Source organism: Microcebus murinus, chromosome 20 (genome assembly GCF_040939455.1).
Source record: "Microcebus murinus isolate Inina chromosome 20, M.murinus_Inina_mat1.0, whole genome shotgun sequence".
Lineage (NCBI taxonomy): Eukaryota > Metazoa > Chordata > Mammalia > Primates > Cheirogaleidae > Microcebus > Microcebus murinus.
In genome coordinates, this window is record NC_134123.1 from 20277287 (window position 1) to 20302969 (window position 25683).

A 25683-nucleotide genomic window follows, 5' to 3' on the forward strand; every position below is an offset into this window, starting at 1 on the left:
TAGTACCTTTGTGTTCACTTAGGTGCTGCTCAGTTAATACCAATTTGCTGGTGAGTATATGTGGTGCTTGTTTTTCCATTCTTGGGAAACTTCGCTTAATAGTATGGGTTCCAGCTCTAACCAGGAAAATATAAGATGTGCTATATCACCGTTGTTTCTTAGAGCTGAATAGTACTCCATATACCTGGATAATTTTTTAAATTTTTAAAATTTTTGTAGAGGTGAGATCCCACTATGTTGCCCAGGCTGGTCTCAAACTCCTGACCTGAACTGAGCCTCCCACCTCAGCCTCCCAAAGTGCTGGGATTACAGGAGGGAGCCACCATACCCAGCCAAACCCTTAAACTTTTATAGTTTGCTGTCTCATCCTGACTTGCCACTCTTTGCCAAAGACCCCTCTATTTAAGAACTGATTCTCTTCAATAATAATACATGGCACTTGAGAGTTTATGATTTTTTCATACTTTATTTCGGGGCAAAGATTGACAACATTACTAATAACAGCAATAGTGAACATACATGTGCTAGGCCTTCTGCAGAGGTTTCTCAGGCCCCCTCTCCTTCACATCCTCATAGCAGCCATATGAGCGGGTTTGGTTGTCCCCAGTTTGCTTCAGGGAGGTTAAATAATTTACCCAAGGCTTTTAGGAGAGTAAGTAGCAGAATATAATAGAAACTCAGTTTTGTGTGACCCAAAAGCCAGACTTACACTATCCAGTTTCCAGTAGTTATCCCAGTTCTTCAAATGAGAAAACAGGAGCTCAGAGACATCAAGGGCTTTTTAAAGATCACACCAAAGCTGCTTGACCAAGCCAAAGCTGGGACCTGAGATTTTGTCCCTCCAGTCTGTGACTTTCTCACGTCATCATACTGTGACACAAGTCATACTCAATGGCTTTATCAACAAATAGCATACAAAAAAAGCATCAATTGCCATTTAGGGCCATTTAATACATTCTTTTTAACTTCTAGAAAATTTTCTCAATGACAGGTAAGAGGCCGGGTGTGGTGGCTCACGCCTGTAATCCTAGCACTCTGGGAGGCCGAGGCAGGTGGATTGCTCGAGGTCAGGAGTTTGAAACCAGCCTGAGCAAGAGCGAGACCCCGTCTCTACTATAAATAGAAAGAAATTAATTGGCCAACTAATGCATATATAGAAAAAATTAGCCGGGCATGGTGGCACATGCCTGTAGTCCCAGCTACTTGGGAGGCTGAGGCAGGAGGATTGCTTGAGCCCAGGAGTTTGAGGTTGCTGTGAGCTAGGCTGACGCCACGGCACTCACTCTAGCCTAGGCAACAAAGTGAGACTCTGTCTCAAAAAAAAAATTAAAAAAAAAAATGACAGGTAAGAGTGGTTAACATTTATTGAGCTTTTTCTTTGTGCCAAGTATTGCTATATTTGTATCACCACATTGAGACCTTTACAACAACAGGTGACCAGACTACTATTTTCATTATCATCCCCATTTTACAGATGGGGAAGTGGAGGCACTGAGCTGTTAAGAGGTTTGCCTGAGGTCACATAGCTAGCAAGTGTCGGATCCAGGACACAGAGGCTTTGAGACCTGGGCTTTAACTACTACTCAGTGCTGCCTCTCACTTTGGAGGATGTTCACTGCAGTGCAGTTTATCATATGGAAAACCAGCTACGTGTCCAACAGCAGGGCGCTGGCCTGATCAATTCTGCTGTACTTTTTGGACAAACTCTGAAGCCATTAAATATGATGCTAGGAAAGAACTTTCAAGCACACAGAAAAGTGTTCACAACATTTTAAGTGAAAAGGCCAGGTTCAAGAATAGTGTTACTCACTCTACAAGTCTGTTTATATAAAGCACAAAATTAGGCAAAACTCGTCTCAGTTTTGTTTTGTTTTATTTTATTTTATTTTTTTGAGACAGAGTCTCCCTTTGTTGCCCAGGCTAGAGCGAGTCCCGTGGCATCAGCCTAGCTCACAGCAACCTCGAACTCCTGGGCTCAAGCAATCCTCCTGCCTCAGCCTCCCGAGTAGCTGGGACTACAGGCATGCACCACCATGCCCGGCTAATTTTTTCTATATATATTAGTTGGCCAATTAATTTCTTTCTATTTATAGTAGAGATGGGGTCTTGCTCTTGCTCAGGCTGGTTTCGAACTCCTGACCTTGAGCCATCCTCCCACCTTCGGCCTTCCAGAGTGCTGGGATTACAGGCGTGAGCCACCATGCCTGGCCTCGTCTCAGTTTTAAAAGCCAAGATACTGGTTACCCTGGGATGGGGCGTTGGTGACTGGCAGGGGGCACACGGAGGCTTCTGGGGGCAGATCATGTTCTGTCCCTTGTTCTTAGTGTTGGTAATGCTCGTATCCAGTATTACCTCTGAGTTGTCATTTAGGGTCTGTTCACTTTTCTGTATTTGTGTCATACTTCAATGAAAAGTTTAAAAACATGTTAGTACTATATAATCTTAATTTTTAAAAATATGTAGGTATACATTTGCATAGAAAAAAGTATGGAAGGAACTTAAATTAAGAGATATTTACAGGCCAGGCATGGTGGCTCATGCCTGTAATCCTAGCACTCTGGGAGGCCGAGGCGGGTAGATTGCTCGAGGTCAGGAGTTTGAAACCAGCCTGAGCGAGACCCTGTGTCTACTAAAAATAGAAATAAATTAATTGACCAACTACAAATATATATAGAAAAAATTAGCCGGGCATGGTGGCGCATGGCTGTAGTCCCAGTTACTCGGGAGGCTGAGGCAGAAGGATCACTTGAGCCCAGGAGATTGAGGTTGCTGTGAGCTAGGCTGACGCCACAGCACTCACTGTAGCCTGGGCAACAAAGCGAGACTCTGTCTCAAAAAAAAAAAAAGAGATATAAAATAACAGGACCATATCGTTAAAAATGTCAAAATCACGGCCGGGCGCTGTGGCTCACGCCTGTAATCCTAGCTCTTGGGAGGCCGAGGCGGGCGGATTGCTCAAGGTCAGGAGTTCAAAACCAGCCTGAGCAAGAGCGAGACCCCATCTCTACTATAAATAGAAAGAAATTAATTGGCCAACTGATATATATATATAAAAAAAATGAGCCGGGCATGGTGGCGCATGCCTGTAGTCCCAGCTACCCGGGAGGCTGAGGCAGAAGGATCACTCGAGCCCAGGAGTTTGAGGTTGCTGTGAGCTAGGCTGACGCCACGGCACTCACTCTAGCCTGGGCAACAAAGTGAGACTCTGTCTCAAAAAAAAAAAAAAAAAAAAAATGTCAAAATCAAGAAAGACGAAGGGCCAGGCACGGTGGCTCACGCCTGTAATCCTAGCTCTCTGGGAGGCCGAGGCAGGAGGATTGATCGAGGTCAGGAGTTTGAAACCAGCCTGAGCAAGAGCGAGACCCCGTCTCTAATATAAATAGAAAGAAATTAATTGGCTAACTAATATATATAGAAAAAATTAGCCAGGCATGGTGGCGCATGGCTGTAGTTCCAGCTACTCGGGAGGCTGAGACAGAAGGATGGCTTGAGCCCAGAAGTTTGAGGTTGCTGTGAGCTAGGCTGACGCCACAGCACTCACTCTAGCCTGGGCAACAGAGCGAGTCTCTGCCTCAAAAAAAAAAAAAAAGAAAAGAAAAGAAAGATAAAGAAAGGCTGACTGTTCCAGTATAAAGACAGCTAAAGGAATATGACAATTAAATGCAATGCAGGTCCTGGATTAGATCCTGGACTGGGAAAAATACACACACACACACACACACACACACACACACACACACACACAGCTAATTGATTAATTTAAATAAGGACTATAAATTAGATAATGGTATTGTTGCAACGTTAAATGTCCTGAGTTTGATCATTACACTGTGGTTGTACATGGGCATATCTTTGTTCTTGGGAAATACACACCAGCATTGTTAGGGGTTAAAGGACATGATGTCTCTAATTTAATCTCAAATGGTTCAGAAAAATACATATAAATGTATATATAATACACATATATAAATATTTATATCAGATAGAACATTTTAAAGTAGATGGTGAACAACTGATTAATGCGGGTCAAGGTTTCTGGGAGTTTCTTGTACTATTCTTGCAACTTTTCATTCAGTTTGAAATTATACCAAAATTACAAATTACCAAAAAAGGGAAGGAAAGGGGTACGATACACAAAGTTTCACTCTGTTAGCACCAGTACTAAAAACTGAAATTGGAGAAAGATAAGTACAAATTTTCTAAATAGCCTTTTAAAAACTAATAAAATCATGGTGTACATTCCTGAAAGCTGAAAAAAATACAAAGGAAAATACACCAAGCGTCAGCTGTGCCCAGGTGGGGCTGCGACCCTTTGGTGATGTGCGAGGTTTAGGCACCAGGTAGCTCAGATTTGAATCCAGACACTGCTGTTTATTAGCTGTGTGGCACTGGACAAGCTACTTATGTTCTCTCTGTACCATTTCCTCACCTCACCTGTGCAGTGGGGACAGTAATGCCACTCGTAGGGTCTTTATGGGAGACACTACAGGGTAAAACATCTGTGACAGTGTTGGCACGCCCCGAGGCTCATGTAGATACCAGCCACTATCAAATCTTGATGGTGGGGTTATGAGTGAAACAGTCTGTATTTTTCAAGCTCCATAAAGTGAACACACAGTGCTTTCGTAATCAGAGCAACAACAAAACATCAAATAAAAATGTTGTTGACATCATTTTAGGGGATGTGGGGACACTCCTGCCCAATGGCTCAGCTTTTTCCTCTTGGGCCTCTGTCTCATCCCTCACCCCTCCGAGACACTCCCCTGCAGCCCCCTCCCTGCTGCCCCTCCTCCCTGCCCACCAGATTGCATTCCTCACTTCTTTTTGCAAAGAACTATAATTAAGCTCTTACTCTGTAATTGCCATTTCATGGCTCCCCAGCTGAAATCACAGTCCTGCCTGGCCTGTTTTCCTTCTCATCTCCACCTTGGGAAGCAGAGGCAGGACTAGGCAAAGCCCAGGATGGGCCACGTTTGTAAGGATGGTCTCCAGTGTCGAATATTCTGTGTATGTGCCTGGCAGTGTGCTCAGCGCCTCCATCCCTCACCTCCTCTATCCCTACATCAACCTGCGAGGAAACCGAAGTTTGGGAGATGGAATAACTCACCCAACGGCCTTGCCAGTAGTGGTGGAGCTGGCATTTGAATCCAGTTTCACTTCCTCATCTGACAAGTCTATTACCTCCACTTTACAGATGGAGAAACTGAGGTTCAGAGAGAGTTTGAATCACTTGCTCAGGGTCACACAGCCTGGGCTCTTATCACTCCAGCGTTCCTTCCCCAGAGACACTCTGAAGGAATAATCAAGAGGCTTCATGATTAATTGGATGGGGCAGGGGAGGAGGAGAAGGGATGAAAAATGACTAGGACATTTTGAGCCTGACCAAGTGGAAAATAATTGGTCCGTCAAGAAGGGAGTGCTGGGTTACTAGGGGAATGTTTGCGCCAAAGGAGTGAATACCTAATGATGGAATTTGGTTCATCAGATTGGGGTTTATAGGGAAGTCCATGATTGCACCCCTTGCTGGCTGGCCCTGCCACCGAGCACCTGAAACCTACCAGCAACTGGACAATTTCAAGAGGAAAAAAAAAAATTCAACCCTATACTTCCTGGCAAGTGGTGTGTTCCTCTGAGTACTTGGGTCTTTCTGCATCAGCAGCTTGTGCTTTCTGTGGCTCGGACTATGCAACCTGATTGATTGACCAGCCTTAAAAGGCCTGTTCTTGAATTTGAGATCTGAGCCTCCCAGTCCCTACAGGTCATCAACAAAGACCAAAAGGCCTGGCATGAACTCCAGGTTATTATTCACTCGAGAAGACATTATAAACCACAAGAACGCAAGCCCAGCAGGCAGGAATGGCCGCCCAGCTCCCCAGGCACACTGGGTCCTCAGCCCTCCACCCAGCCTGATTCGTAATTAAATCTGCAGCAGGCAGGAAGGAGGCAAACTAGAATTTTGTATAAACCGGCACTGGGGAAACACTTTGAATGCAATTTGATTTCGAAGTTCTAAAGCTCCAGAACTTGACATGCTTGTGACATTTCAAGTAGAGGCTGCCCCTCCCCACCCCTCTCTGGGACCATACCCTGGGGGGAGATGACCCTAAGGAAAAAAAGTTAGGCCTCATGTATGTTTCCAGTTAAATACATCATGAAAAAATAAAGACCATCTATGGGCAAAGAGCATAAGGAATTCACAGAAAAAATTCAAATGGCATTTATTTATTTTGCAGGGTCACCATGCTGCACAACTCCAGGGGGCGCACTCACATTGTATTCTTCCATTCATGGAGATGTACATTTTGATGACTGTGAGACAAGATGCTTAACCTCTCATAAGAGAAATGTCAGGTACTGTTTTTCATGTATTGGATTAGCAAAGCTCAAAAAGTTGACAAGATCCTATGTTGGTGGGAGTATAATGTGATACCACTCTTCTGGCCGGTGTAGTGAATGCTGTAGACTGGCTCTCTTAGTCCAACTTGCCCCACCCTCTTCTAAGCAGAGACATTGGAAAGCTAAACCCTACACTTCCCAGACTCCCTTGCAGCTAGGGCTTCAGACACTAATTAGGTCCTACCAATTAGATAATTTTTTTTTTTTTTTTTTTTTTTTTTGAGACAGAGTCTCACTTTTGTTGCCCTGGCTAGAGTGAGTGCCGTGGCGTCAGCCTAGCTCACAGCAACCTCAAACTCCTGGGCTCAAGCGATCCTCCTGCCTCAGCCTCCCGAGTAGCTGGGACTACAGGCATGCGCCACCACGCCCGGCTAATTTTTTGTATATATATATTTTTAGTTGGTCAATTAATTTCTTTCTATTTTTTTTAATAGAGACGGGGTCTCGCTCAGGATGGTTTCGAACTCCCAACCTCGAGCAATCCGCCCGCCTCGGCCTCCCAGAGTGCTAGGATTACAGGCGTGAGCCACTGCGCCTGGCCAACTAGATGAATTGATGAGAGATATGGTAGGTGGCAGAAAGATGATGTCCATTTTTCCTTTTTTTTTTTTTTTTTTTACTGTTTCTGCTGGCAAGTAAGGTTATAGAGAACTGAGATCTTTCCACAGCACATTCAGAGTCCATTCTTTGGCTTCCTGGGTGTCAAGAGGCAGATGTGTCAACAGTGACATTTCTGTCTTTCTTTTTTTTTCCCAACCACATCCTGCATGAAACAGTGAAATTTTGATCCCAACTTCTGGCTGCAGGCCCAGGGGTGACCTCAGAGGAGTGGCTTCCCTGGAGGGTTAGTTCTGTATTGACCTGGGGGCCTCCTTGGAGGTCAAGGCTAAAGCCCTCTCTTCCAGCCCTTTCAACAATTTGTGAGCACTTAATTCATTCTGTTAAATCTCCTTCTGCTTGAAATACCTAGAGTGGTTTCTGTTTCTTTCATGGAACTCTGATTGATATATAGCATTGTTTAGATAAATCTATAAAAGTTGAAAATGCACATACCTCTCTTAGCCAGTATTTTACTTCTAGGAGCTTATCTTACAGATATATTCTGATATGTGTGAAATAATGTGTGCACAGGATATTCACTGCACCATTGTTTGTTGTAGTAAAAGATTGGAAACAAGTCAAATATTCCCCAATAGAGGATCAGCTAAGTAAATTATGGGCATCCATTTTGATGGAATACTATGCGGCAATTAAAAATGGGGAGAAAAGAATAAGAAAGCTTGCTCAGAGAACAATCTCTAGGCTATATTAAGTAAAAAATGTAAGTTGCAGAAGATTCCTTCTTTGGAATATCTCTGGAAGGACACAGAAGGAACTGGTGACATTGGTTGCCCCAGGGGAAGGGAACTAAGGAGACTTACTTTTTTCACCATGAACCTGTTGAACCTTTTGATGGTTTTTACCAAGTGCATGTATTTTTTAATCATAATACTTTCTATACGTAAAATAAAATGAAATCATCTTCATTTCCCCCACAATTCAGAGGATCTTAGAGAGTCCTTTTCCTTGCTCTCGTTTGCCTCTTTATCTCTCTTGTCTCCCCCACGAGAATCAATTAAGGGGCTTCAGAAGGGTGTGGCTCATGCCAATCTCTTGAGACAAAAGTTCTCTCTCCTGAAACTTCTGTGAAAAGAGAAAAAGTCCCAGGAAATCCGCCCGCACGGGAGGAGAGAGTATCAGTCAGGCTTGCTCAGGCCGAAAGGCAGAATCCTGTCTGGCCAGCTGACCCTAAGCGACCCTGAGGGTTTGACCAGGATAGACAAAGAGGGCTGAAGAGCCAGAAACTGCCCCAGGCCAGCATGGCGGGGGATACATGGAGCACCTCACCTCTTAGCACCCCTGGGGGACACCCAACCACAGCTGCCCTGCCTCCTCCTGGGTTTGCTGGTGTTTGTGTATCCTGGGCAGCCAATGAGGCTACTCCATGTCCCTCCAGCCACGTCCAGCCCTGAGAGTCTCAGCCACGGCCTTGGCTGCCACGTTGAGCCACTTGACCACACCGCCCGGGCCATGGCTGGCTGAACTGAGAGTGGACAACAGACAGACTCCAGGGAACACCAATTCTTAGGGTAGACTGGTGCAATCAGGCTCTTTGTCCTAGAAATTTGGGGCAGAGATGAAGTCAGTTAGGTGAAAGTTGAAGGGCAAGGTTGCCTGCTGTTGGAGCTGTGGAGGCCATGGGGACAGGTGAGGAAGTGGAAGCCAGCTGCAGGAGAGACAGGCAAGGGCTGGCGGAGGCGGAAGTGAGAGCCCTTGGGGCCCTAGAGAGCACAACCTTCGTTCTTGACTCTCTGGCTCTGGTTGCTGGCAGCCAGCCTTGTCATCTTCTGTTGTCGTGTGCCCTGGAGTAAACCCTGCTTTACGTCAGCTGGCTTCAGACTGGGCCACGCGCTTCCCTCCTTACAGCAACAGCTACAGGACTTGAGTCTGTCCCCTCCATCCCTTGATGCCTTTACCTTCTGCCACACTGTCCTTCTCTCCAACAGCAAGAATCTAACATTTTTAGTATCAACAGAGAATGCTGGCCGGGCGCTGTGGCTCACGCCTGTAATCCTAGCTCTTGGGAGGCCGAGGCGGGCGGATTGCTCAAGGTCAGGAGTTCAAAACCAGCCTGAGCAAGAGCGAGACCCCGTCTCTACTATAAATAGAAAGAAATTAATTGGCCAACTGATATATATATAAAAAAAAAAAAATTAGCCGGGCATGGTGGCGCATGCCTGTAGTCCCAGCTACCCGGGAGGCTGAGGCAGAAGAATCACTCGAGCCCAGGAGTTTGAGGTTGCTGTGAGCTAGGCTGACGCCACGGCACTCACTCTAGCCTGGGCAACAAAGCGAGACTCTGTCTCAAAAAAAAAACAACAAAAAACAAAAAACAAAAAAACAGAGAATGCTCCTTGAAAACGGTAAGAAGTGAAAGATGCCAGTCCCATAGGACCAAATGCTGCATGGTTCCATCAGTAGGAAACACCCAGAATAGGCAAATCCATAGAGACAGAAGGTGGAACAGTGCTTACCCAGGGCTGGGGACCATGTGGAGATTAGGACTGATGACAGAGGGTTGTGTATTTTTTTTTTCTCTTTGGGTGATGATAATGTTTTTAAATTGATTGTGCTAATGTATGCACAACTGTGTGAATATACTAAAAGCTACTAAATTTTAGGCCGGGTGCAGTGGCTCACGCCTGTAATCCTAGCACTCTGGGAGGCCGAGGCGGGCGGATTGCTCGAGGTCAGGAGTTCGAAACCAGCCTGAGCAAGAGCGAGACCCCATCTCTACTATAAATAGAAAGAAATTAATTGGCCAACTAATATATATGTAGAAAAAATTAGCCGGGCATGGTGGCGCATGCCTGTAGTCCCAGCTACTTGGGAGGCTGAGGCAGCAGGATTGCCTGAGCCCAGGAGTTTGAGGTTGCTGTGAGCTAGGCTGACGCCATGGCACTCACTCTAGCCTGGGCAACAAAAGCGAGACTCTGTCTCAAAAAAAAAAAAAAAGCTATTGAATTTTACACTTTCAGTGAGTAGATTACATGTGGATGTATGTGAAGTATGAGAGCAGTCCACAAAGTATCCAGCCATGTAATATGGAAAATCCTATTACCAATGGCTGGATACTTTCCGGACAGCCCTCGTATGTCTCAACAACAGCTGGTGTATCCATAGAATAGAAAATTACATGGTGCTGTGGTTTGGAATATGGTCTGTTTGTCCCCACCAAAACTTGAGTTGAAATGGTGGTGTTGGGAGGTGGGGCCTGGCAGGAGGTGTTTGGGTCATGGGGGCAGGTACCTATGAATGGCTTGGTGCTGTTCTCCTGGTAGTCAGTGAGTTCTTGCTCTCACGAGACTGGGATTAGTTCTCTCGGGACTGGGTTAGTTCCCTCAAGAGTGTGTTGTTATAAAGCCAGGACACCCCTCAGGTTTTCCCCTCTTCTCACGTGTCCACTCCTGCTTTGACTTTCTCCACCATGTTGGAAGGCAGCATAAAACCCTCCCCGGAAGCCAGGGCCATGCCCTTGAACTTCTCAGCTTGCAGAACTGTGAGCTAACGAAATCTTTCTTTATAAATGACCCAGTCTCAGGTACTCTTTTATAGCAACACCAAATGAACTAAAACACCGGGCATTAAAAAGAAATGAATACCGATGCATGCTATGTTATCAACCTTGAAAACATTATTTAAAGTGAAAGAAGCCAGTTACAAAAGACTTATTGTATGATTCCATTTATATAAAATGTCCAAAATTGGCAAATCTATAGAGACAGAAAACGGATTGGTGTTTGCCTGGTGCTGGGAAGTTTGAGAGGAAATGAGGAGTGACTACTAATGGATCCAGAGCTTCTTTTTAGGGTGATGAAAATATTCTAAAATGGATTATGGCGATGGTTGTACAAGCTGTGAATATACAAAAACCATTTAATCGTACACTTTAAACTGGGGAATTGTGTGGCAGATAAATTACATCTCAAATAAAGCTGTCGTTTTTTTTTTTTTTTCAAGCTTTAAAAAAAACAGCCATACATAACAATTTCCCTAAGGGAGCTGTTACTGCAGACACCTCATGTGAGCATGTGTCACAGCCAACACTGAGACCAATCAGACCACAAATGACTGCAGCCAATCACGCTTGGCAATGCTCAGTCACGCACCGGTCACACGGCGCTGCCAGTACTTAATACTGATCATGGGAGTTAAGGGCGATTTTATAAATGCCACGCTTGTGCGGACAAAGCTAATTACCCAGATCAGGTACAGCAGTGGACAGGCTCTGCAATGAGACAAATCTAACTTTGAACTTGGGGTCTGTCTTAGGGCCACTGGCACATTCGCCTCTCTCAGCCTCAGTTTCCTCATGTGTAGAGTTGAGGTTAATACCTACCCCATAGGTCATTAAGGGGATTTAATGAAATATTCCTTGTAGAAAAATTAGCACAGTGCCTAGAAGCAGGGAGGGGATCAGTAAATAGTAGCTGGCATTATTAATAATAAAGCACAGGCAGGCCGGGCACGGTGGCTCATGCCTGTAATCCTAGCACTCTGGGAGGCTGAGACAGGTGGATTGCTCTCAGGGTCAGGAGTTCAAAACCAGCCTGAGCAAGAGTAAGACTCTATCTCTACTATAAATAGAAAGAAATTAATTGGCCAACTAATATATATAGAAAAAATTAGCCGGGCATGGTGGTGCAGGCCTGTAGTCCCAGCTACTTGGGAAGTTGAGGCAGGAGGATTGCTTGAGCCCAGGAGTTTGAGGTTGCTGTGAGCTAGACTGACACCATGGCACTCACTCTAGCCTGGGCAACAAAGCGAGACTCTGTCAAAAAAATAAAAAATAAATTAATAAATAAAGCATAGGCATAGTGTCTGGTACATAAGAAGTGCTCAAAACACAAAATGATAGAGTTACACTTTTTGCAAGAAAAAAAAGTCTATGAGACAGAATAAACTTTATAGACAAGGGCAGAGAATTTGAATCTATTGCTAAAAAGCAAAAGTAGGTAACTTTGGAAGACTGTTATTTCCCACCACAATCTGGCTGTCACCTGGTCTCTCTGCAGCAAATACTCACACAGCCTCAAGCAGCAGGGTTTCCCCTGGAGCCTCTTGGCCACTCCCACCACATCACTAATGAGCAAGTCCAAGCTTCTGGCAACTCCAGAACATTCCAACTAAGAAACTGGAATTTTTTTTTTTTTTTTGAAACTGGAGTTTTTGACAAGGGGCCAAGACAGGAAATGACATTGCCCCTCCAAGGCATGAACTGAGATGGGGAAGTGGAAAAGGAACTCACAGTAGAAAATAATTGCAATTGGTTATTCCAGGAATGCAAGGGCATTTAGACACCAGAAAATCTATTCATGTAATGCACCATGTTATTTGGTTCAAGGAGAAAAATGTGACCATCTCAATACCTGCAGGAAAAAGTTAGTACCCGATAAAATTCAACACTCATTTATGATTAAACATTAGTGAACCAAAATTAAAGGGAAATTCCTGTTCCTGGTTAAAATATTAGATATTTTACATATTATAATATTACATACACATATATTTCTTTTATCCATTTCAAACAGTATACTTAATGGTAAAATAATAGAACTATTCCCCAACCAGGAACTAGGCAAGGATGCTGGCTATCATTCTTACTATTTAACATTGTAATGGTAGCCAACCGATTCTCTACAAGGGTGCCAATGAGGAAAGAATAGTTTTTTCAGCCAGGCACAGTGGTTCATGCCTATAATCTTAGCACTCTGGGAGGCTGAGGCCAGAGTATTGCTTGAGCTCAGGAGTTAGAGACCAGCCTGAGCAAGAGCAAGACCTCGTCTTGGCTAAAAATAGAAAAATGAGCCAGGCATGGTGGCACATGCCTGTAGTCCCAGCTACTCGGGAGGCTGAGGCAAGAGGATCACTTGAGCCCAGGAGTTTGAGGTTGCAGTGAGCTATGATGATGCCAGTGCACTCTAGCCAGGGTGACAGAGTCAGACTCTGTCTTAAAAAAAGAATAGTCTTTTCAACAAATGGTGCTGGGACAACTGGACATCCACATGCAAAACAATGAAGCTGGACTCTACCTCATACCATATACAAAAATGAATCCGAGATAGATCAAAGCCTTAAATGTAAAAGCTAAAACTATAAAACTCTTAGTAGAAAATGTAGGTATAAATCTTCAGGACCTTGGATTAGGCAGTGATTTCTTAGATATGACATCAAAAACATGAGCAGTCAAAAAACAAAAGATAAATTGGACTTCATCAAAATAATAAAAAAAACAAAACTTTTGTGCTTTAAAGGACACTATTGAGAAAATGAAAAGACAACCCCCAAAATAGGAGAAAATATTTGTCCATCATATATCTGATAAGTGTCTAGTATCCAGAATATATAAAGAGTTCTTACAGGCTGGGCGCGGTGGCTCACGCCTGTAATCCTAGCTCTCTGGGAGGCCAAGGTGGGCGGATTGCTCCAGGTCAGGAGTTCGAAACCAGCCTGAGCAAGAGCGAGACCCCGTCTCTACTATAAATAGAAAGAAATTAATTGGCCAACTAATATATATAGAAAAAATTAGCCGGGCATGGTGGCACATGCCTGTAGTCCCAGCTACTTGGGGGGCGGAGGCAGCAGGATTGCTTGAGCCCAGGAGTTTGAGGTTGCTGTGAGCTAGGCTGATGCCACAGCACTCACTCTAGCCTGGGCAACAAAGTGAGACTCTGTCTCAAAAAAAAAAAAGAACTCTTACAACTCAACAGTAAAAAGACAAGTAACCCATTTTAAACATGGACAAAGGATTTGAATTCCTGGAAAGAAGGTATATAAATGACCATCAAGTACATGAAAAGATGCTCAATATCATTAGTCATTAGGGAAATGCAAGTCAAAACCACTTACTTCCCTACTTGTGAAATACCATTTCATACAAAGTCAAATGGCTATTATTGCAAAAATAGACAATAATAAGTGTTGACAAGGACGTGGAGAAATTGGAACCTTCTATTAATACATTGCTGGGGAGGTGATGTAAAATGGAGGAGCACTTTGGAAAACAGTTTGTTTGTTAGCTCCTCAAAAAGTTCAAGATAGTTACCATTATGACCCAACAATTATACTCCACAGCATATACCCAAGATAATTGAAAACGTGTTTGTACAAAAACTTGTACATGAATGTTCATAGCAGCATTATTCATAATAGACAAAAAGCAGAGGCAATCCTAATGTCCATCAACTGATGAATATATGAGCAAAATGTGATATATACATACAATGGACTATTACTCAGCCATAAAAGGGAATGAAGTACTCATATGTGCTACAATGTGGATGAACCTTGAAAACATTAGGCTAAGTTTAAAGAGCCAGACACAAAAGACCACATATCATATGATGCCATTTGTATGAAATGTGAAGAATAGAAAAATCCATACGTGGTTGCCGGGGCTAAGAGTAGGGGTGAGGGGGTGAGTGCTAATGGGTAAGATATTTCTTTGTGGGTTAATAAAAATGTTCTGAAATTAGATAATAGTGATGGTTGCATAACCTATAAACTCTTGAATTCACCATTTTATTTATTTTATTTATTTTTTCATTGAAAACTTATTTTATTGGCCTTCTAAATACAAACAGGGATTTATTTGCCAGGAAGGATGATCCCATCATACTTCTGCTGGAACCAGCGCATGGCCTCCTCTTTGCTGATTCTGTGTTTGGCCCCAATGCAGCCTGTCCTGCGCTTCTTGTCTGCGATGCTGAAACCTGGCCTACCCAGCACCACATAGAAGTCCAGGCCGTAGATACCAATGCTTGGATCATATTTGATACCCAGATCGATGTGTTCCTGAATCCCAAATCCAAAGTTTCCAGTATCTGAGAAGTTATTTTTTCTTAACTCATATTCTCGCACCTTTAGACCTTTCTCCAGGATTTCTTCTGCCTTGGCCCCTCTGACTGTGCAGTGGACTGCAATCTTCTCATTTCTCCTGATGCCAAAGGATCTGACAGTGTATCTAGCTTTGGAAAACACAGGAGTCTGGCCTCTGAGCTGCTCCAACACCTTGGCTGCCCGGGTCAGTCTGTCTCCACTCTCCCCAACACAGATGTTGGGGCAGAGCTTGCGGATGCGAAGTTCCTGCATGGGGTTCTCCTTTTCACCTTGATCCGCCATGATGGGAAACAGGAAGAGGAATTCACCATTTTAAAATGGTGAATTTTTGACCGGGTGTGGTGGCTCACGCCTGTAATCCCAGCACTCTGGGAGGCCGAGGCAGGCGGATCGAAGTCAGATCAGGAGTTCGAAACCAGCCTGAGCAAGAGCGAGACCCCATCTCTACTAAAAATAGAAAGAAATTAATTGGCCAACTAAAAATATATAGAAAAAATTAGCCAGGCATGGCAGCGCATGCCTGTAGTCCCAGCTACTCGGGAGACCAAGGCAGAAGGATTGCTCGGGCTCAGAAGTTTGAGGTTGCTGTAAGCTAGGCTGACGTCATGGCACTCTAGCCTGGGCAACAGAGTGAGACTCTGTCTCAATAAAATAAAATAAAATAATAAAATAAAATAAAATAAAATAAAATAAAATAAAATGGTGAATTTTATGGCATATGATTTATATCTCAATAATAATAATAATAAAACTTTGTGTGATTTAAAAACTGAAGTTGAAAAGTACAGTTCCAGCAATTTTACTTCTTGGTATACACTGTAAAGACACTCCTGCCTCTGTGCACCAGGAGTATATACGATATAAGGATGGTTACTTTAGTTGATTAAAAATGACCACATGCCGGGCGCGGTGGCTCACGCCTGTAATCCTAGCTCTCTGGGAGGCGAGGCGGGCAGATTGCTCAAGGTCAGGAGTTCAAAACCAGCCTGAGGCCGGGCGCTGTGGCTCACGCCTGTAATCCTAGCTCTTGGGAGGCCGAGGCGGGCGGATTGCTCAAGGTCAGGAGTTCAAAACCAGCCTGAGCAAGAGTGAGACCCCGTCTCTACTATAAATAGAAATAAATTAATTGGCCAACTGATATATATATTAAAAAAAAAAAAATAGCCGGGCATGGTGGCGCATGCCTGTAGTCCCAGCTACTCGGGAGGCTGAGGCAGAAGGATCGCTCGAGCCCAGGAGTTTGAGGTTGCTGTGAGCTAGGCTGACGCCATGGCACTCACTCTAGCCTGGACAACAAAGCGAGACTCTGTCTCAAAAAAAAAAAAAAAAAATGACCACAAATTCTTTGCCAGCTCCTCCCATTGAGAAGTGAGGTCTATTTCCCCAGCCTTTAGACCTGAGCTGGTCTTGTGACTTGCTTTCATCAATAGAATTCTACAGAGATGATTATTGTCCAGTTCTGAGCTAAGGCTTTAGGAGACTTTGCAGCTTCAGTGCTCACTTCCATCCAGCCAGGCTGCCAGCAGGCTGCAGCCACTAAGTAACTCCAGGCAAGAAGAGAAGAACCACCTTATCAACCCATAGAACCTTGAGAAATAATAAACCAGTAGTTATTATTTTAAGCCACTACATTTTGGGATGGTTTGTTACCCAGCAATACCTACCTGATACAGTATTGACACCTTTCTTGCATTATCAAAAACTGGAACACAAGCCCAGTGCAGGCCAGGTACGGCAGTGGGTAAGAGGCCCCAGACTTGGGTCTCAAATTCTACTCTGCCACCTACCAGCTGTGTGACAATGAGAAATTTAATTGACTTATCCCTCTGTCCTCCCAGGTCCTTATAAGAATTCAAGGAGTAGGCCAGGTGCGATGGCTCACGCCTGTAATCCTAGCACTCTGGGAGGCCTAGGCAGGAGGATTGTTCAAGGTCAGGAGTTGGAAACCAGCCTGAGCAAGAGTGAGACCCTGTCTCTATTAAAAATAGAAAGAAATTAATTGGCCAACTAAAAATATATATAGAAAAAATTAGCCGGGAATGGTGGCATGTGCCTGTAGTCCCAGCTACTCAGGAGGATCACTTGAGCCCAGAAGTTTGAGGTTGCTGTGAGCTAGGCTGATGACATGGCACTCTAGCCCGGGCAACAGAGTGAGACTCTGTCTCAAAAAAGAAAGAAAGAAAGAATTCAAGGAGTTAATGTACAGAGAAAACTTAGAACAACCTCTTATAGAGAGGAAGGCTATTAAGTGTCAGCTATTGGTATTACAGGACCACCCACAAATGTGGTTCATATCTGTGCTGGTGTACTCTATAGGCGATACAGGAGTAAATTTCATGTATATCGACTTGGACAATTCTCAAAAATATATTATTGTGTGGAAAAGAGTCAGTTGTAGAACTATAATATTTACATAAAAATACTTTAAAAGTGCAGGAAGGACATAAACCACCGCTTTAGAGTGTTTGCCTATTCTGAGGCAAAGATGGCAATGGGTTTCTGAATAGAAATCAAGAAATAGTTTGGCTTTAATCACGATCTCCTTTTTGTTTATTCTACAAAAAGGATACTAGTTTCATAAATTTTAAAAATGTTAGGCCGGGCGCGGTGGCTCACGCCTGTAATCCTAGCTCTTGGGAGGCCGAGGCGGGCGGATTGCTCGAGGTCAGGAGTTCAAAACCAGCCTGAGCAAGAGCGAGACCCCGTCTCTACTATAAATAGAAAGAAATTAATTGGCCAACTAATATATATATATATATAAAAATTAGCCGGGCATGATGGCACATGCCTGTAGTCCCAGCTACTCGGGAGGCTGAGGCAGAAGGATTACTTGAGCCCAGGAGTTTGAGGTTGCTGTGAGCTAGGCTGACACCACGGCACTCACTATAGCCTGGGCAACAAGCGAGACTCTGTCTCAAAAAAAAAAAAAAAAAAAAAATGTTATACGTAGGAAAAAGACTGGGACCAAATTAGCTAAAATTCTAACATAGGCTAATTTGGTCTGGTGAGATTGAGTGATTGTTGTTTTGTTTTCTTTCTTCCTCCTTGTTTTTTTACTTCCCCCTGTCCCTCCCAGATTCCTGTATTAACTTAATTACAATGGTTCCACATCCTTCCTTTTCTGCAGCATCAGCTTGGGGACCTGACCTGCTCACCGGCCCTCACACCTGTCTGTTTGCAGGCGGAGTGTGCACAGCACCTCATGGGAGTGATGGGGCCTCATGGTTTGGGCCCACCCATGCCTGCAGGCTCCACCTTCCTGCCAAGGCCTCAGATCTCAGGCTTTGATCCTCAAAATGCTTGAAGAGCACCATCTCATTGGTTGCACCCATGTGACTACAAGAGGCTTCCCCATCCTCCAGCTCCTCTGGCAGGGGGACTGGTGCCCTCCAGCAGGCAGCTGGAAGAGGAGGAGGGGTGGGGTGTTTGTTAGGAAGGTGTTTGGGGGGTGTGGGGTGGGGGTAGGGGACAGAGGCACTTGCCAGAGGCCATTTCCTTCCGTGGCAGATGCCGAATGGAGGACTTTATCAAGCTCTTTAAATTTTTAAAGACTTGTGTTGATAATGTTTTGTCTTGCTGTCACTATTTTATGGAGGGCAGACAAATGGGCTTCAGTGTCCTTAACTATTGTGTCTGAGAGCGTGAAAGCCAAGGCTGCTGCAAGCACCTACCAAATTCAGATGAGGGAGGAGCCTGGGGGCTAGATAGCTGTATTGGTTTTTTTTTTTTTTGAGACAGAGTCTCGCTTTGTTGCCTAGGCTAGAATGAGTGCCGTGGCATCAGCCTAGCTCACAGCAACCTCAAACTCCTGGGCTCAAGCAATCCTTCTGCCTCAGCCTCCCAAGTGGCTGGGACTACAGGCATGCACCACCATGCCCGGCTAATTTTTTCTATATATATTAGTTTTTTTTTTTTTTTTTTGCGACAGAGTCTCACTTTGTTGTCCAGGCTAGAGTGAGTGCCGTGGCGTCAGCCTAGCTCACAGCAACCTCAAACTCCTGGGCTTGAGTGATCCTTCTGCCTCAGCCTCCCGAGTAGCTGGGACTACAGGCATGCGCCACCATGCCCGGCTAATTTTTTATATATATATTAGTTGGCCAATTAATTTCTTTCTATTTATAGTAGAGACGGGGGTCTCGCTCTTGCTCAGGCTGGTTTCGAACTCCTGACCTCGAGCAATCCGCCCGCCTCGGCCTCCCAGAGAGCTAGGATTACAGGCGTGAGCCACCGCGCCCGGCCTAGATAGCTGTATTGGGAAGCAGGAGAATTGGTAGCACCTCAAACAGAATTGTTGCTGGATTCTTGTTCCGGCCCTTTTCTCTCTTCCCAGCCTGGTGTCCAAAGGGAGACCCTGAGGTTGTTCTGGTTTGATCTATAGGTTCTGGATTTGACACTCTGGAAAACTAGAACTCAGATAAAATTGGGTTTTGGGTTTTTTTAGATTTCTTTTTCTTTCTTTCTTTCTTTTCTTCATCTTCTTCTTTTTTTTGATTTTTATGTAGGAGAAATATTCTACTATTCAACCTCTACTGTAAGGTTGCCAGCCCTGAGAACTCCTTTGCTTTTTTTTTTTTTTTTTTTGAGACAGAGTCTCACTTTGTTGCCCAGGCTAGAATGAATGCCGTGGTGTCAGCCTAGCTCACAGCAACCTCAAACTCCTGGGCTCAAGCAATCCTCCTGCCTCAGCCTCCCGAGTAGCTGGGACTACAGGCATGCGCCACCATGCCCGGCTAATTTTTTCTATATATATTAGTTGGCCAATTAATTTCTTTCTATTTATAGTAGAGACAGGGTCTCGGTCTTGCTCAGGCTGGTTTCGAACTCCTGACCTCGAGCAATCTACCAGCCTCAGCCTCCCAGAGTGCTAGGATTACAGGTGTGAGTCACCGCACCCGGCCAAGAACGCCTTTTTTAATGTAGCATGTTATGAGTGAATTCTTGCTCCCAAATGAATGAGGAGCAGACATTTCCACATGCAAGGGACCGTTTTTTAACTCACAAATAACACTCTTTTAAATAGAAAACTAGAAGAAAAAAGATATAGATATGCCAAAAAGAAAGAGAGACAGACAACAAAATTACTCAAAATTTCATCCTTAGAAATGTGATTTTGGTGTCCATTCTCCATTTGTTCTTTTCATAAGTATTTGTTGAGCACTTACTGTTTGCTAACTGGACTGCCAGGACTCTAATGGTGAACTAAATAAACACTTAAACTGCCCTCGTATGGTTCACAGACTAACAAGCCTCCAATCTCCTCCATAAGTGAGAAATACTAGAATTCCTCATCCTGACCAAGTTATTTTATTTATCCTGGTAGTTTATTTTGCATTCATATCTGCATGCTTCTGCCCGTGTTCCTTCTTACCACTTTCATCCCATCTGCTGGGAGAGAAGAATTTCATGGAGAGAGCTTGTGACACCTCCTTTGGCTTTGTGAACTGGCAAGTCACCTGATCTCGCTGAACTCAGTTTCATTTTTTTATAAATTGGGGACTGTAATATCTGTTCGATCCATTGTGAGGATCATTGAATAACTCTACAGAAAATAGTTTCAAAATACAAAAAAAAGTCATGATATTTTCATTCCATATATACTCATTAAGTAGCTACAGTGTGCCAGGCACTATTATTGATACTGGGAATACAGCAATGGGGGGAAAAAAGAGAAAAATCCAATCCTTGTGGAGTTGATGTTATTTATTGAAATCCATTCAGATTCTGGGCTTTTTGGATTTTGATCCTATTCTCTAAAACTGTCAGTTCACCTTGGACCCCTGTTAAAAAATAGAGATTCTAGGCCGGGCGCTGTGGCTCACGCCTGTAATCCTAGCTCTTGGGAGGCCGAGGCGGGCGGATTGCTCAAGGTCAGGAGTTCAAAACCAGCCTGAGCAAGAGCGAGACCCCGTCTCTACTATAAATAGAAAGAAATTAATTGGCCAACTGATATATATAAAAAAAATTAGCCGGGCATGGTGGCGCATGCCTGTAGTCCCAGCTACTCAAGAGGCTGAGGCAGGAGGATCGCTTGAGCCCAGGAGTTTGAGGTTGCTGTGAGCTAGGCTGACGCCACGGCACTCACTCTAGCCTGGACAACAAAGTGAGACTCTGTCTCAAAAAAAAAAAATAGAGATTCTTGGCTGGACCACAGTCTTACTGAGTCAGTAAGGGGAAGGTAGTGTGGGGGAAGGGTTAACAAGCTCTCTAAAGTTATTCAGAACAGCTGGAAAATAAGAGATTAAGTGGATTAAAAACTGCCTCCCTTTTTCTTTTCCCAAACACTGATCAACCACTCAGCAATCCCGCATACATGTCTGTTTATACACTGAATTTTCCAAAACATTTCTAATAAGAAGTGGTTTCCGATAGCTCACAGGGGGAGCAAGTCCAAACATCAGAACCAGCCATATGACCTTGAATGAGAAGGTGGTGGAGAGACAGAAAGCACTGACCTTGGCCCTCTTTCTGTCTGCTACTGAGCTTGCTCTGTGCAACCACAGACAGGTCACATTCCTGGATCTAAATCTTGGTGGCCTCATCACCAAAACAAAGTTAGGGATTCCCGAATAGTACCCAGTCCATGGAAGGGTGCTGCTGGGTTAGCTGCATCAGAATCACCTGGGGCGCTTATTAAACATCCAAATTCCTGGGCCCTATAGACTAGAGAGTCCGATTCAGTAGAGCTAGGATGACATCCGTCACAGTTTTTGGCTTCCTGGGCAATTTTTGATATGCATTTGGCTTCCTGGGCAATTTTTGATATGCATCCAGATTTAGGATCTCCCTGGGCTAGATCACACTCTCTGTGCCTCAGTTCTCTCCTCTATAAAATGTAATCGTTCCTCTCCTCTGATGGTAGAATTAAATAAGCTGACTTGCATCATGCACATAGAACAGTGTCTGGCGCATAGAACGTACTGTGTACGTCTTAACTGTTCTATGTCAGTCAGGGTCCAATCAGGAAGACAGAAACCACGGTGAGTATTTAAACCAGAAGGAATTGAATGCAGAGGTAATGGAGAGGCTGAGAAGCCAAACAGGGGGACAGGGATGCCACTCAGAGATTAGATGGCATATAAAGTCATCTACCCCTTAGCAAGAAGGGAGGGAAGGTGGTATTACAGGAGCCCAGAGTCTGGGGGCCCCTGGCAGCCCCACACAGGAGCTGGAGCCTCAGATGACACAGCCACTTCTAAGACACTGCTGAAGGAGGAGAAGGACTCTGGCTTCCTCCTTTGTGCTCCACCCCCAGCCTCCCAGGAGTGCCTCCCCTTGGCTAAACCTGGCAAGACAGTGTCTCTCAAGAAAGCCTGGGAAGCGCAGTCTGCAGCGGTCGCCTTGGTCTTTTAGGGAAAGGATGAAGAATGGCTCTGTGGGCAGATTATTATTATTCTGTTGTTATTATTATTTTCTCTAAGGTCCTCTTTGGCCCTAAAGTTCTCATAGACTCTAGACCTCAGATAACTACTGGGATTCAGGGCGTCGTGCGTGAGTGCTTATTGATTAATCGATTCCTTGCCCTCAGCGTACACACATACATAAATGCTGGGCCTCTGAGCTCTGGAAACTGACAGCTCAGGGCCTGGCAAAACTTCACCAGCGCTGAAGGCAGCACTGCCCCACCCAAGATTCAGGGAAACGGAAGGTATTTGGATCAGGTTTCTCCTCAGGGACAGGCTGCCTTAGCACCTTTAAGGATTCAGAAATGACACATCGCAGTAGCTGGCTCACTGGGCAAAAAGGAGAGTCCTAGGGAGTTCAGGAACAGACACAAGGAAGTAAAATTGTGGAGTCATTTGTGCAGGGCACTGGGTAGAAGGTGCCAGGAAATAGGGCCTCACCCAGTTTTAAGGCGACTTCCTAGAAATAGGGCTGGAAATCACCCGACGTCTTTGGGACACAGCCCTGTAAGTGTGCTCTGTGAGACTGAAGCTCTGGGAATTTTACTACCAAAAATGGGAAGAAATGCTTTTTCTAAATGTTTCTTCAAGGACCTAGAATTTAACCTTGGACCAAAGGCAAATATGTTTATTTTGAAAGGTTCTTAGAGAAAAGATTGGGTATTGTGGAATTCTTCCAAATATACCAAAGACTTATTCCCCACAATGATTCTTCCAGCAAATCTTTATGAATGGCAGGATGGCAACTAAGTCAGTCAAGTGGGTTTTTTTTTTTTTTTTTTTTGAGACAGAGTCTCGCTTTGTTGTCCAGGCTAGAGTGAGTGCCGTGGCGTCAGCCTAGCTCACAGCAACCTCAAACTCCTGGGCTTGAGTGATCCTTCTGCCTCAGCCTCCCGAGTAGCTGGGACTACAGGCATGCGCCACCATGCCCGGCTAATTTTTTATATATATATCAGTTGGCCAATTAATTTCTTTCTATTATAGTAGAGACGGGGTCTCGCTCTTGCTCAGGCTGGTTTTGAACTCCTGACCTTGAGCAATCCACCCGCCTCGGCCTCCCAAGAGCTAGGATTACAGGCGTGAGCCACAGCGCCCGGCCAGTCAAGTGGGTTTTGAAGTGAGGTAGAATTGGGCTAGCCTGTGGCTTTGCCTCTGTTCTGGCTGTGTAGCCTTGGGCAAGGGACTTAAGCTCAGTTTCCTTGTCTGTGAAATAGGAATAATATGAACTACTTTGTCGAGTTATGAGGATAGAATGAGATTATGCATGAAAGTGCTTAGCATAGAGTCTGGTATGCAGTGAGTCATCAGAAAATGCTAGCAGTTCATTTTATTATGACTTGCATGATTTGTATGACACTTTGTAAAACGCTTTCCCTTATAGCACTGATTGGATCTCATATCAGCTCTGTGAGGTGGGCCAGGGAACCAACATTGATTTTCCTTCTACTGTGCAGTTTGTACACACCAAATGCTTAACAGTTATCATCTTGTTGGTTTCACTCATTCAATGAATATTCAGGGGGCAGGAGGGGCATGGGCAATATACATAACTTTAACACTTGTACCCCCATAATATGCTAAAATAAAAAAAAAAGAAAATACAGACATTAAAAAAAATGAATATTTGAGTATCTGTTTGATGCCGGGTTGTTCTAAGCACTGGGGATACAGCTGCGAACAAAAGAGACAAAAATCCCTGCCTCTCACAGAGAATCCACTTGATGAGAGGGGGGGAACAATAAGTACAATCTGATGATCTCTTATGTTTACTTTCTCCTAAAGTGCTTTATAGATATTAACTCTGAACCCATGAGGAAGGTATTATTGTGCTTATTCCCATTTTATAGATGAGAACACTGAGGCACAAGGGGTTGAAAATCACTTGCCCAAGGTCTCACGGTTAAGAAGAGCTGGATTCAGGATTCAAAGCCAGGCAGCGTGAGGGTCCTTGCTCTTAATCATTACTGTATGTTGCCTCTCAAAAAAAAATTACACATATACAAATAAATCAAGGTGGGATAAGTGCCATGAACAAAATAAAGCAGGGAAAGGGGGGAAAGAGGGCGATGGGAGCGGGCTGTCTATGCAGCGTGGTTGGGGAGCGGAGCCCTGTGGGAAGTGGGGGAGAGGGGCGGGTGGATGTCAGGGGAAGAGCATCCAGGCAGAGGGAAGAGCAAGTGCGAAGACCAGAGGCCTGCCCTCCCCTAGTGCTAGGGAGCTGCAGGGAGGCCAGCAGTAGCAGAGTGAAAGATGGCTCAACCTGAGCCCCTGCAGGGACACAGGTGCCTGTAGCTGAGAGGGAAAGAGCCAAGTCTGTGGGGCAGGTCAGGAGTTCAGGTTGGGAAAATCTCACCATCACCCATCAAGTGGTAATCACTAGCTCGGGAGTGCTTAGAGGGCTTAAGTAACCCACCCCAGGCCACCCAGGCAGTCACTTTCAGAGGGAGGATTCACACTCAGGTCCTTAGACTCTAACTTCGGTGCCATGGGCATTTCCTGTTTGGGCACCTCGGGGAAGTCTGGAGATGTTAGAGTCTGGCAGTCCTGATCCCCGACTCCAAGGCGCTTCTGAGCAGGGAGGAAAGAAGCAGTGGAGAGTGAGGCAGATACTCAGGAACATGCAGTGCCAGAGATTTCCCAGGGCAGCGAGGAGCATGTGTTTACATGTGAAATGCAGACCAGAAACCCGGGAGGGTGTAATTCTTTTGGAAAGAGCAAAAAGAGTGGAAGAGTCACAGCCCTGTGTAGGTGGAGGACACTGGAGACCGTGTGAACATTCTGACTGCTGAAGAAAGCCCAGAGGGTCCTACCTGAGCAAGTCTTTCTCTACAGAGTGTCCCAGAATTGGTACTTTCCCACTATGACAGATAAATATCTCCCCTGAACTGGCATACACCACCACAGCCTCCTCAATGTGCCATTAGTAGGCGCCTCTGACCATACCCCAAATGGAAGTTCTGATCTTCACCCAACCCCAAGCTTGCTCTACCTGCAACGGGATGCCAAGAAACCAATCCCAAAACAGGAATTCATGTGTCTGAAGTGACTAATTAAGGAAGTGCTCCCAGGAGGAACTGGAAAATGAGTGGGAAAAGCAGGATAAAGAAGAGAAGGAAGCCAAGCAGGGGTGTGATTGCAGGCCAAGTCCCAAAGAGGGTGGCTTCAGTTCCTGCAGGGGAACCCTGGAGTGTTAATTACATCTTGGAGTTTGTCTGACTAGAGGGAAGGAAGCTGGGTGTCCAAACTCCTGCATCAGTTGGTCACTGCCTTCAGGCTGGGGAAGTAAACTCCTGGGCACTCCCTTGCAAGGGCAAAGGGACCAAAGAGAGTCACAGGCGCAGGCTGTTAGGAGCACCAGCACACAGAAGCCAAAGGAGGGAGCCAGCTCAGAAACTGTAAAAATGATCCCAGAGGATCTGAGCAGGGCCCACTATACGTGCCTTCCCCA

The 25683-nt window shown here is 44.8% G+C and overlaps 2 protein-coding genes and 2 pseudogenes across 2 annotated transcripts in view; all 4 read right to left on the minus strand.

Annotated features, from left to right (window-relative positions):
• SLC7A6OS (solute carrier family 7 member 6 opposite strand) overlaps positions 1–25683 on the minus strand; it is a 319699-nt gene that overhangs the window by 248265 nt on the left and 45751 nt on the right. The gene's annotated exons all lie outside the window — the stretch shown is intronic.
• Positions 14532–15155, minus strand: LOC109729770 (large ribosomal subunit protein uL5-like). Its single transcript, XM_020282518.2, has one exon. The coding sequence runs from the start codon at positions 15115–15117 to the stop codon at positions 14584–14586; it is 534 nt and encodes a 177-aa protein (XP_020138107.2). The 5' UTR covers positions 15118–15155; the 3' UTR covers positions 14532–14583.
• Positions 19330–19438, minus strand: LOC142863026 (uncharacterized; annotated as a pseudogene).
• Positions 19704–19814, minus strand: LOC142863025 (uncharacterized; annotated as a pseudogene).